The 12,712-nt window shown below is 45.8% G+C and overlaps 1 protein-coding gene across 1 annotated transcript in view; it reads right to left on the bottom strand.

Annotated features, from left to right (window-relative positions):
- Positions 1 to 11,220: 11,220 nt before the first annotated feature.
- The window catches only part of LOC144506761 (kinesin-like protein KIF28), an 80,161-nt gene continuing 78,669 nt past the window's right edge, over positions 11,221 to 12,712 (bottom strand). The window contains exon 22 of the mRNA XM_078233118.1: positions 11,221 to 11,388. Coding sequence (XP_078089244.1) covers positions 11,221 to 11,388 — 168 coding nt within the window. The remainder of the gene's footprint in view (positions 11,389 to 12,712) is intronic.

The following is a 12,712-nucleotide window of genomic DNA, read 5'->3' as shown; positions in this document are numbered from 1 at the left end:
CCTTGGAATGTGCCAGTCTGCAACACTCGGTCGAGGACAAATCTTTCAGCTGGAAGATCAGCAAGTTTCGGGCAGATCAAAGTGCATCCTTCACCGGGTTGATGGCCCTCCAGCAGCGGTTGATATTTGTCTCGGTGTGCGTCCCCGGAAACAGCCCGTAGAGCACAGAGTCCTGCATCACCGAGCTGCTCGGGACGAACCGCGACAAATACCACTGCATCTCACTCCAGACCTTCTTTGCAAAGGCACATTCCACAAGGAGGTGTGCGACCATCTCATCACCCCCGCAGCCACGTTGAGGGCAGCGTGCGGTGGTGTTGAGACCTCGAGCGTGCATAAAGGATCTGACGGGTAGTGCCCTTCTCACCACCAGCCAAGCCAGGTCTTGGTGCTTGTTTGTGAGTCCTGATGATGAGGCATTCTGCCAGATGACACTGACAGTCTGCTCAGGAAACCATCCGACAGGATCCTCCATCTCCTTTTCTCTCAGGGCCTCAAGAACATTACGTGCTGACCACTGCTTGATCGCCATGTGGTCAAAGGTGTTTCCGGAAAAATTTCCCCACGAAGGACAGGTGCTGCGGTACGATCCAACTACCCTGAACCCAATGCATCCCTACCCACAATACCTTCCTCACTTAACCATATCAATCCCATTCCCACCCTCCAGCCCACATTAAAGTGCAACTTGGATTAATCTTCATTTAAAAAAAACATGTATTAGTTTAGCCCTACATGTATTGGCACTTTTCTTCTCAACCCTCCTTCTGTGCTGTGGTCATGTATTATTTTAATCTGTGTGGGGAATTGTAAATCAGTTAATGCAGATGGATGCATCAGCCACTGTTTGTTGTTGTCCAATTAACCTGATTAATGTACCTGTGATATTGTGCTTTTATTTTTATGTTCTTAAGATAAAAGCAAAATACTGCGGATGCTGGAATCTGAAACAAGGACAGAAAATGCTGGAAAATCTCAGCAGGTCTGACAGCATCTGTGGAGAGAGAATAAAACTAATGTTTCCTGTTGAATTTTACTGTCCCGCCCGCCGTGAGAATTTAAGTTTTAAATTTATTTATTAATGTCACAAGTAGGCTTACATTAACACTGCAATGTTAAAATCCCCGAGTCGCCACACTCCGGTGCCTGTTCGGGTACACTGAGGAAGAATTTAGCATGGCCAATGCACCTAACCAGCACGTCTTTTGGACTGTGGGAGGAAACCGAAGCACCCGGAGGAAACCCACGCAGACACGGGGAGAACGTGCAGACTCCGCGCAGACTGTGACCCAAGCTGGGAATCGAACCCGGGTCCCTGGAGTTGTAAGGCAGCAGTGCTAACCACTGTGTGTAGCAATGGGGCACGGATCATGCAAAGGTCCATTGGCCTGAGGCAGGATTTTCCAGCCTTCGGGCGAGCGCAGTCAGAAAATCCCACCCTTCGAGTCTGGGTGACTCTTCGTCATTTTAATCTGGGTGGGGAATTGTAAATCAGTTAATGCAGATGGATACATCAGCCACTTCTTCTTGTTGTCCCTTAGCCTGCTTAATGTATCTGTGATATCGTGCTTTTATTTTTATATTCTTAAGTTAAAAGCAAAACACTGCTGAAGCTGGAATCTGAAACAAAAACGGAAAATGCTGGAAATTCTCAGCAGAGCTCTGAAAAAGAGTCACCCAGACTCGAAACATTGGCTCTATACCTGTTGGACTTTAACCTGGTGTTGTTAAAACTCTTACTGTGTTTACCCCAGTCCAACGCCGGCATCTCCACATCTATTCCCTCTGCACAGATGCTGTCAGACCTGCTGAGAATTTCCAGCATTTTCTGTTTTTGTATTTTTATATTTGTTCATTTGCTACTAAAATGTTATCCCTCCACTATCTCAATGCATTTCTGACCGGCCTCCGGTGTTCTACACTCTGCTGAACTTGAGATTATTCAAAATTCTGCTGCCTATGTCCTAACCTACAGCCAGTGCTGTTCACCCATCACCCCTGCGCTCACTGACCAACCTGTAGGTTCCTGATAAGCAACACTTGAATTTTAAAATTATCATCCTCATTTTCAAATCCACCCCCCTCTGGCTTTGCCCTGCCATTTCTCAGTCCCACAGCCCACAGGAGTCGATTAGCTCAGTTGGCTGCATAGCTGGTTTGTGGTATGGAGCAATGTCAACAGCGTGGGTTCAATTCCCGTATCGGCTGAACTTATTCATGAAGGTCCTGCCTTCTCAACCTTGCCTGAGGTGCAGTAATCCTCAGATTAAATCACCAACAGTCAGCTTTCCCCCTCAAAGGTGAGAACAGCCTATGGTCATAGAACAGAATAAAACCATAGAATACCTACAGTGCAGAAGGAGGCCATTTGGCCTATTGAGCCTGCACCAACAACAATCTCACCCAGGCCCTATCCCCGCAGCCCCACATATTTACTCTACTAATTCCCCGACACTCAGGAGCAATTTACCATGGCCAATCAACCTAACCCGCACATTTTTGGACTGTGGAGGAAACTGGTGCACCTGGGGGAAACCCACGCAGACATGGGGAGAACATGCAAACGCCACACAGTCACCCAGTCGGGAATCGAACCTGGGTCCCTGGCGCTGTGAGGCAGCAGTGCTAACCACTGTGCCACTGTGCCACCCAACACGTAGGCTCATAATCTGGTATTACGCTGAGTTTACCTTTACCCACAACCCTCTGAGTTATCTGCGCTCCTCAAACTCTGTCCTCTTGAGCGTCTCCTAAACTAATCATCGATTTTCATGCAATCACAGAAAGCATTTTGTACATATATTAAGAACAAGGTAGCTAGAGAAAGAGTTGGTCCACTCAAGGACAAAGGAGGGAAATTATATGTAGAACCAAAGGAAGTGGGTGCGATCCGTAATGAATACATTGCATTGGTATTCACAAAGGAGAGGGACACGTCGATGGATGGTGTCTCGGAGAGGTGTGTGAACCCTTTAGAACAAGTCATGATTATGAGGGAGGAAGTGTTAGGTGAAATAAAAAGCATTAAGTGGTCCAAGCGATTGGAGGATAGCCAATGTTGACCTGCTATTTAAGAAGGGTAGCAGGGATAACCTGGGTATTTACAGGCCTGTGAGCTTGACATCAGTGATAGTGAAATTGTTGGAAAAGATCTTAGGAATAGGATCTATACACATTTGGAACAGAATGGTCTTGTTAGTGACAGACAGCATGGTTTTGTATGAGGGAGGTCATGTCTCACTAATTTAATTGAGTTGTTTGAGGAGGTGACAAAAATGATTGACGCGAGGGAAGGGCTGTGGATGTTGTCTACATGGACTTTAGTAAAGCATTCGACAAGGTCCCTCGTGGCAGGCTGGTACAAAAGATTACATCTCATGGGATCAGGGGTGAACTTGCTGGATGGATTCAGAACTGGCTTGGCCATAGAAGACAAAGGGTAGCGTTGGAAGAATGTTTTTCTGAATGGAGGTCTGTAACTAGTGGTGTTCGACAGGGATCAGTGCTGGGACCTCTGTTATTTGTAATATATATAAATGACTTGGAAGAAATTGGCAGAGTTGTGGATAGTGATGAAGATTGTCAGAGAATGCAGCAGGATATAGATAGGCTGGAAAAATGGGCGGAGAAATGGCAGATGGAATTTAGTCCAGACAAATGCATGTTGGTAGACCAATTCAGGTGGGAGCTATAAAATAATTGGCAGAACCATCAGGAGCATAGACACACAGAGATCTAGGAGTACAGGTGGAAAAGGTGGTGAAGAAAGCATATGGAATGCTTGCCTTCATCAGATGGGGCATCGAGCATAAAAGTTGGTAAATTATGTTACAGTTGTATAAAACGTTGGTGAAGCTACATTTGGAATACTGTGTCCATTTCTGGTCACCAGACCAGCAGAAGGACGTGGAGGCTTTGAAGAGAGTACTGAAAAGATTTACCAGGTTGTTCCCTGGTATAGCATTAGCTATGAGGAGAGGGTGAATGAACTGGGATTGTTCTCCTTGGAAAGACAGAGGCTGAGGGTCGACCTGATAGAAGTTTATAAAATTATGAGAGGTATAGATAGGGTGAACAGTTGGAAGCATTTTCCCAGGGCAGAAATGACAATTACAAGGGGGCACAAGTTCAAGATAAGGGGGGAAAGGTTTATTGGGGATGTGCGGGGGAAGTTTTTTGCATAGAAGGTGGTGGGGGCCTGGAATCCATTGCCAAGTGAGGTGGTTGAGGCAGTTCCGTTAGCCACATTTAAGACTTATCTTGATAGGCATTTAAACAAACAGGGAATAGAGGGATATAAGTGGTTGGTCTAGATAGGACAACGTGATTGGTGCAGGCTTGGAGGGCCGAAAGGCCTGTTCCTGTGCTGTGCTGTTCCTTGTTCTTTGTGTAACACCTGCCCCTTTACCTCTGCCCTCATCACCATTCCAGACCCTAAATATTCCTTCCGGTTGAAGCAGCGATTCACTTGCACTTCTTTCAATTTAGTCTATTGTCTTCACTGCTCATCATGCAGCCTCCTCTACACTGGGGAGACTACATTAAATACCGGTGACCAACTATACAGAACACCTTCACTCAGTCTGTACGTATAACCCTGACCTTCCTGTTACCTGCCATTTCAATTCACCATCATGCTCACATGTTCGCATTGCCGTCCTTGGCCTGTTACAATGTTCCAGTGAAGTTTAATGCAAGCTGGAACAACAGCACCTCATCCTCCAGTTAGATACCTTACAGCCTTCTGGATTCAACATCAAGTTCAACAACTTCAGACCATGAATTTTGTCCTCCATTTTGAATTATTTTCCTCCAAGCGCCAGTCTGAATTTTGTTTTTCATGTCTTTGCTTTCAGACAGAGCTGACCTCTTCCTCTGCTATCAACACATTCTGCTATTTTGCTTTCAGACAGTTTATTCTGCTTTTATTCTGCTGTTAACACCTATTCTGAAGCAAAACATTCATCATTATGCTATCATTACCATTCCCTTTATCTTGTGTTCCATGACAGCATTACCCTCCAACCTACTTCTGATCTTCATTTTGCTCCACCTGCCCCTCTCACTTTCACTCATCGCATTTCTACCTCACCCCAGTTCTGAAGAATCATAGAATAGAATCATAGAATCCATACAGTGCAGAAGGAGGCCATTCGGCCCATCAAGTCTGCACCGACCACAATCCCACCCGGGCTCTATTTCCGTAACCCCACAAGAAGAGCCATAATGGACTGGAAACATTAACTCTCTTTCTCTCTCCACAGATGCTGTTAGACCCACTGAGTCTTTCCAGCATTTTCTGTATTTATTTCGGATTTCCAGCAACCGCAGTATTTTGCTTTTATTAATCATTCCACCATTGGTGGCTATACCTTCAACAGCCAAGGTTCTAAGTGCTGAAGTTCATTCCCAAAACCACTCTGATTCTCTGACTGTCTTTCCTCCTTTGAAATATTTCTTCAAATTTACCTCTTTAATCAAGCTTTTGAACATCTGCTCTGTTATCTCCTCATGTGGTTCAGTGTCAAATTGTGTTTCATAACGCTCCTATGAAGACCTTAGGATGTTTTATTATGTTGAAGGAGTTTTTGTTGCTCTATACAGAGGAGCAACCATATATAAAGAGTTGGGAGGGTCATTGATCAGTTCATGAATTTAGGGTGGAGGTGGATAAAGGTAACTTGGGGAAGTTGTCCTTCTCACTTCCTCCACTCTCTAATAGGTACAGTCATGATTTTATATTATGAAGTGAACCAATATACTTGCAAACCCAGAATAGTCATTGCACCATTAGGAACAATGAAAAGAAATATTGGTCTGACATATTCTCAAAGCTGTGCTAACCTCTATTCTCTGCAAAGGAAATTCTAAGTGGGGAGGCAGTGGCCTAGTGGTATTATCACTAGACTATTAATCCAGAAACACAACTAATGTTCTGGGGAACTGGGTTCGAATCCCACCATGGCAGATGGTGGAGTTTGAATTCATAGAATCCCAACAGTGCAGAAGGAGGCCATTTGGCTCATCGAGCCTGCACCAACAATAATCCCACCCAGACCCAATCCCCGTAACGACATGTATTTACTCTGCTAATCCATCTGACATCGAGGGACAATTCAATACAAAATATCTGGAATTAAGAATCTACTGATGACCATCATTGTCGATTGTCGGAAAAACCCATCTGGTTCACTAATGTCACTTAGGGAAGGAAAGCTGCCGTCCTTACCCAGTCTGGCCTACATATGATTCCAGAGCCACAGAAATGTGGTTGACTCTCAGCTGCCCTCTGAAATGGCCCAGCAAGCCAATCAGTTCAAGGGCAGTTGAAATACTCGTCAGCCAGCAATGCCCATGTCCCATGAATGAATAAAGATAAAGCAAATCAGTAGAAGCAAGATTTGCGAGATACGATCCTCAATGAACTTCAAAGTCTAGCTCTCACTCGGCAAAATAGAGCAACTCCGTCCATAGCAACAAGTACTGAACAAGTGTTCTCAACAACTACAACTTCATTCCAAATAGTATAACTAATGCAGGCCTGATGTTGGGAGCTTGGATATAGATTAAGGAAAGCAACCTTAAGTGAAGTGAAATCAGAAGATTAAAGATAGTTTTTCACCACGGGTGCCAATACCTTTTTCTTATGCTAATGGTAAAAAGGCAATTCCCATAAACAGATGTGTCTCCAACAAACCAAAACATACACTGCTCTACATGCTGAGAGTGGGATAGTGTACCACACAACTAATAATTATCCTGTATTGTCTAATGGAGGTTGTCTGGTTGCAAGCCTTAATATCATTTTCTCAGGTTCATAATTTGTTTTGAACCATAAATTACAAAGGGAATAATTAATGAATCACCCAAAGACTCTAGTTAAAAAAGCGTTTTTTTAAGAACAGGAATGAGAGAGATGAAATTGTTGGCAGATTTTAATGGTAACAATGTCCCTTTTAGTCAACACGTCAATCCAATTCCCTTCACAGAGTACTTGAAAATACAATGGACAGGACTTTCCCTTCCAGGACTACGTCCCGTGGTGGGAATGGGAACAGGGAGCGTTTTTCACCATGGAGGCCACTGGGAATTCATGCCGTATCACATGACCCCAGCCTCATCAGTGGGGCTTTCCCGACGTTTTTCGCGGCGGAGGTGGGCAGGGTGGCATGCTCCCCACCATGATGACCATATTTAAAAGGCATCCGGACAATAATGTCCCCGCCAGGAAATGGTCAAAGGAAGACACACAGCCCCACCAAGTGGAGCTCAGGAAGGATGTTCCATTTTCAGCTGATGGGAGGAGGGGGCCTAGCAGGCAAACAAACCCTGTATGAGAGCAAATCAGCAGGGAGGTCCATACCCAAGGCATCCAGCCGAGGACTGCTCTGCAATGCCGCAAGGAGGTGAACCATGTCACCAGCGAAGTGAACCCTCAGCTCCTCACATTCAGCTCGGTGAATGGTACAAGGGCACACTGGTCTCATTGGCACAGTGGTAAGGTGATGCTTCATAGCCCCTCTGCAGTCCATCCACTCTGCAGGTGGAAGTTCCACTGTGGCTCCCTCACTCTTCCACACATAAATCTCACACACTGTCTGGAAGGAGGGGTGGTGAATGGGGAGGGGGTGAGGGGGCAAAGCGACTTGAGGGCACCAGTAATTTTCTCACTTATCTTTCAAAATTCAGGATATTTTAGTTATTGCAAGATTCTATTAGTAGCAGTAAAGATTACTAATAATAGCAAAATTATTAGATTGGCTGGTATGTCTTATTTATCTTAACTAAGGAATTTCAGTTGGGATAAGCAGATCATTGATTGAAATAATAAATATAGAAGGACCGGCAGGATTAGACACATTAATTAAATTGAATCAGTAAGATAATTAATTAATCGCTATAAAGCTGGCAGGGCAGGTGATGCATGGCCACTGAATGTGGGAGCTTGTGAACACCTCTGAGTTCCAAGGCAAATACGACATCAGTAAGTGCCTGCTGCTGGAGGAACCTCAGTTCAGAAACTTTGAACTGGAGGCTGAGCTGCAGACACTGAAACACATCAGGGATGAAGGGGGGATGGGGGAAGTTACCTGGACACTTTGCTCCAGGAGGCAGTCACACCCCCTAGGATAGGGTCATCTAATTTGGTACAGTGGTTAGCATTGTTGCCTCACAGCACCAGGGACCCAGATTCAATTCCAGCCTCAGGAGACTCTGTACGGAGTCTGCACATTCTCCCCATGTCTGCGTGGGTTTACTCCGGGCACTCCGGTTTCCTCCCACACTTCAAAAGGTGTGCAGGTTGGGTTGATTGGCTATGCTAAATTACCCCTTCGTGTCAGGGGGATGAGCTGGGTAAATACATGGGGTTACGGGGATAGGGCCTGGGTCGGATTGTCGTCGGCGCAGGCTCGATGGGCCAAATGGCCTCCTTCTGCACTGTAGGGATTCTATGATTCGAATTTGGTGCATGATCAGGCACAGGGGGATGTGACTGAGAGTGAGGCAGGTTTGGAGATCGGGAATGTAGAAGTGGAGGAGCCTCAGTCCTTACAGTTCTGAGGTTCTTTCAGCCTGTACGGGCAAAAGCATGGGCTGTGGGATGGATGAATGACTGACCATGACATTGTGGTAGAGGAAGTCATTCAATGGGTGGAGTTAATAGGAATGAAATGTAGCAGAGGATGGTATAGTCTGGGAGATAGACACCATTCTCTGCAGGCAAGAGCCAAAGCCCAGAAGGCTATGTTGCCTGCCCGGTGCCAGGACAGCTCCTTACAGCTGGAGAGAAACCCACAGTGGAGGAGGGAGGATCAGTTGTCCATGTAGGTACCAATGAAATAGGTAGGACGAGAAAATTTTTTTTATTTGGAAACTATAAGCAGCTCGAGGCTAAATTAAAAGCAGAAGAGTAATGTGCACGAATTTTACGTTAAGTTTGAAAGCGATGCAATTCAATCAAAATTAGGGCCTTAAATCTAAATGAAGGAAGTTACAAAGATTTTGAGAGGCAAATTGGTTGTGATGGAATGGGAAACTACATTAAAAGGAAATGATGATGAAAGGTTGAACAGGTTGGGCATACTTATTGGAGCTTAGAAGAATGAGAGGTGACCTTATTGAAACATATAGGGAGCAATTCACCAATCCCGCCGCGCTAATTTTCCAGTGCAGCGGGGTGGGAGAATCTCGCGTCTGGGCACGTGCGGGATTCGCACATGCCGGATTTCCGCCGTCGTCAAAGCCACGCTGGAAACTGGCAGGAACACCAGGTAAATAATTTACATCTATTTTTAATGTTATTTCAATGTGATTAGTGGGCGTGGGAGTGAATTCTCTGGGCCCGCCAGCATCTCTCATCCCACCAAAGCATTTCACTTTAGTGGGGTTTACAATAGGTCCCCACGTTCGGGGAACTAGCAAGATGATTCCGCTGGAGTGAAGGGGGGCCAATCGGGGCCCCCCAGGGGGTCAGGCAGTTGGGGGGGGCGGTGCCCCCTGGGCATGGGCACCCTGGTGGTGCCAGCTTGGGCCCCCTGGCACTGCCCAAGGGACAAAGTGCCTATGCCCAGGGGGCACCTTGACACTGCCCACCAGGCATGGGGCAGTGTCCAGGGGGTGGGACCTGGTGGGGGTGGGGCCTGGTGGGGGGCAGGGCCTAGGGGGCAATCAGTGGGGGGGTCGAGAGTCTCATTGCCACTCTCGATGGATCGATGGTGGCAGGAGGGAGGCCAGCGATCGGTGGGGGGGAGGAGGGGGTTAGCCAGGGGGATGTCTGCCTGCGGCAGGGGGGGGGGGGGGGGCGGGGGGCGGGGGGGATCAGCCAGGGAGAGGGGGGGTCAGCTGGGGGATGAGGGGAGAGGAGCTGGGCCTGGGAATGGTCGGCGGAGTCGGGAGAATTTGGGGGAGCAGCACTGCGGGGGCTCTGGGCTAGCCAGCTAACAGGGAAACTGACAGTTTGGGGCCACTGCGCATACGCAGAGACACACTGGTTTCAGCCTCCCGGGTGGGAATAACCCCCTCCTCCTGAAATCTAATGATTTTGCATTGGACCTCTGCAGTGCACAGAGTGTGGGAGATTCAAACAGCGTGAATACTCCAGTTTTCCCGCAAATTAAACATTTAGAATTTTTTGGGGGAGAATCGCCCCCATAAGATCCTGCGGGGACTGGACAGATTGGATGCTGAGAGGGTATTACCCCTTGTGGGGCAAACTAGAACTTGGGAACGCAGGTTAACAATAAGGTATCTCCCACTTAAGACCAAGATGAGGAGAATTTTATTTTCTCTGTGAAATTGTCTTCCTCAGAGAGCAGTAGAGGTTAGGTGATTGAAAATATTCAAGGCCGTGTTAGATGAATTACTGATGGATGAGGAAGTCAAGGGTTATAGCGAGTAGTCAGATAGGTGGAGTTGAGGCCACAATCAGACCAGCCATAATCTGACTAAAGGCAGAGCAGGCTCAAGGAGCCAAATGGCCTACTCCTACTCTTAATGGAATGGAGTGCAATAAGAAAGCTGAACACAAGCTTGGAATTGGGTAAGTGGGAGAGTTTAAAGAGCTAATATTGTTTTCAAGTGTTGCTCTCAGAGGGGTTGTGGGAACTCTCTTCTTCAAAAGGCAGTGTGAACATTTTTATAGAAGAGTTAGATCGATTCCTGATCACCCAGGGAATGAAAGGTTATCAGGGTGGGCAGGAATGTGGGCTCGAGGTTACAATCAGATCAGCCATGATCTTATTGAATGGAGGAGCAGGCTCGAAGGGCTGAGTGGTTCCTAATTCGGATGTTGGTATGTTCATAATTTTTGTGTTCTGGTATTATCTACAGGTTACACTTCAATAATTCATCAAAATTATTTCTACAGCAACCAACCCAACCCCATGACTCAACCCTCAAGAAAGCATAAGAGCAGGAACATTGTTCCAGCCAGGTCACAAATCATCCCAAGGTGAACATATCACCATTCCTTCATCGGGCCTGGTTCGAATCCCTGCAATACCCAACCTTGAGACATCATGCTATGCGGTTCACTACCACTGTCTCGGAGCAATAACCCCTATCTTGGCAGCATCACCAGCATTCCAAGAAACAATAAAATAAAAACAGAATTATTACCAAAGCCTGGTAAACATGAGAGAAATGTCTTAGCTTTATTTTAATTATGTAACCGCTGACATGTAAACAATATGATTACAATTTCCGTTCTAAGTTTTTGGTTTAAGCCAATGCTGTTGCATCAATCTGCAGTTCTTTCTTTCTTCGAATAATTTTTGCTACATCGTTCTTCAGTCTGCCCACACAACTTTCCAATTCTTCTCCTAGTTCTTTGATCAGTTCACTCCTTTCATTGGCGAAATATCTGAGGCAATGAATACGTTCTTCATCCTGAAATGAATAGCAGAAGGGGCACTAAATTAGTAGGCATCACTAAAAGTTTAGCTTAGTTATAAAGGGGAATTTTAAAACTATGATTCAAAGGAACATGCAAAGCCTGAGTACTTGTTAAAATATGGGAAGAAATTACTGAGAGTCCGGATACCATGAACAAATGGCAGAGAATTAAATAAGCGCTGGTTGCTTAGATAAACTAAGCTTAAAGAAGACTATACTTGGGCAACACGATGGCACAGTGGTTAGCATTGCTGTCTCACTGCAGCAGGGACCCAGGTTCCCAGCTTGGGTCACTGTCTGTGTGGAGTCTGCACATTCTCCCCGTGTCTGTGTGGCTTCCTCCAGGTGCTCTGGTTTCCTCCCACAGTCCAAAAGACATGCTGGTTAGGTGCATTGGCCACACTAAAGTTTCCCTCAGTGTAGCCGAACAGGCGCTGGAGTGGGCGACCAGGGGATTTTCACTGCGGTGTTAATGTACGCCTTCTTGTGACACTAATAAATAAACTTTAAACATAAATAAGCGATTTAGTGTTTACTATTATAGTATGAAAATACATACAGAGTAACACGGCAGAAGATAACCAACTTTTATTTGAGGAGTTGCAACAAAAAACTGGAAATCTTTTCTGACAATTCATGTATTTGAATGTTTCCAATTTATTTTCTTGGAACTTCTCCAATCATCAATTTGCCTCATCTTACTGTTGGGATGATGGCCACATGACTTATTCCCAGAATATCACAAATGTCCCCTGTAGTAAGCTGCCAGGAGGCACAAAGCACTGACTGAGCATATTTCGCCCTCCAATTTACATTGTAGGAGTTAAAGACTTCACACAGTGTCTCCTTGCTCATCATAGCTGAATGATTTAAATTTGTGTCTTTCCTTCCTCTCGGGCACTAAATATTATCACTCTAACATTCAGTGCCATTATGCTGCCTGATTATTAGGATTTGTATTAATTTTAATGAAGTGGTGAAGCTTTAACCCTGTGCCTTTTGTGTGACCGTGTTGTGCACAAAATTGCTGCTGCGTTTGATGATGTAACTGAAGCCAATGAACTTTGGCAAGAGTAATTCATTGATTCGAAAGATTATGGCCAGGATAATCCAGCCCTGCCCACCCAGCCGATATTATGGTTCCCCGGTAAAATCCTGGCCTCTGAGGCTTTCTTGTGAGATGTAATAAGGCACAAAGTGGCTCTGGTTAGCTCAGCTGGCTAGAGAGATAGCGTGTAATGCAGAATAACGTCAACAGAATGGGATTCAATCCCCATTGAGCTCTGACTAAGGGTCATCGCGACACGAAACGTTGGCT

The sequence above is a fragment of the Mustelus asterias genome, chromosome 18 (assembly GCF_964213995.1).
Source record: "Mustelus asterias chromosome 18, sMusAst1.hap1.1, whole genome shotgun sequence".
NCBI lineage: Eukaryota > Metazoa > Chordata > Chondrichthyes > Carcharhiniformes > Triakidae > Mustelus > Mustelus asterias.
Note: the sequence above shows the minus strand (reverse complement) of the source record. Positions and strands in the feature narration are given on the sequence as shown.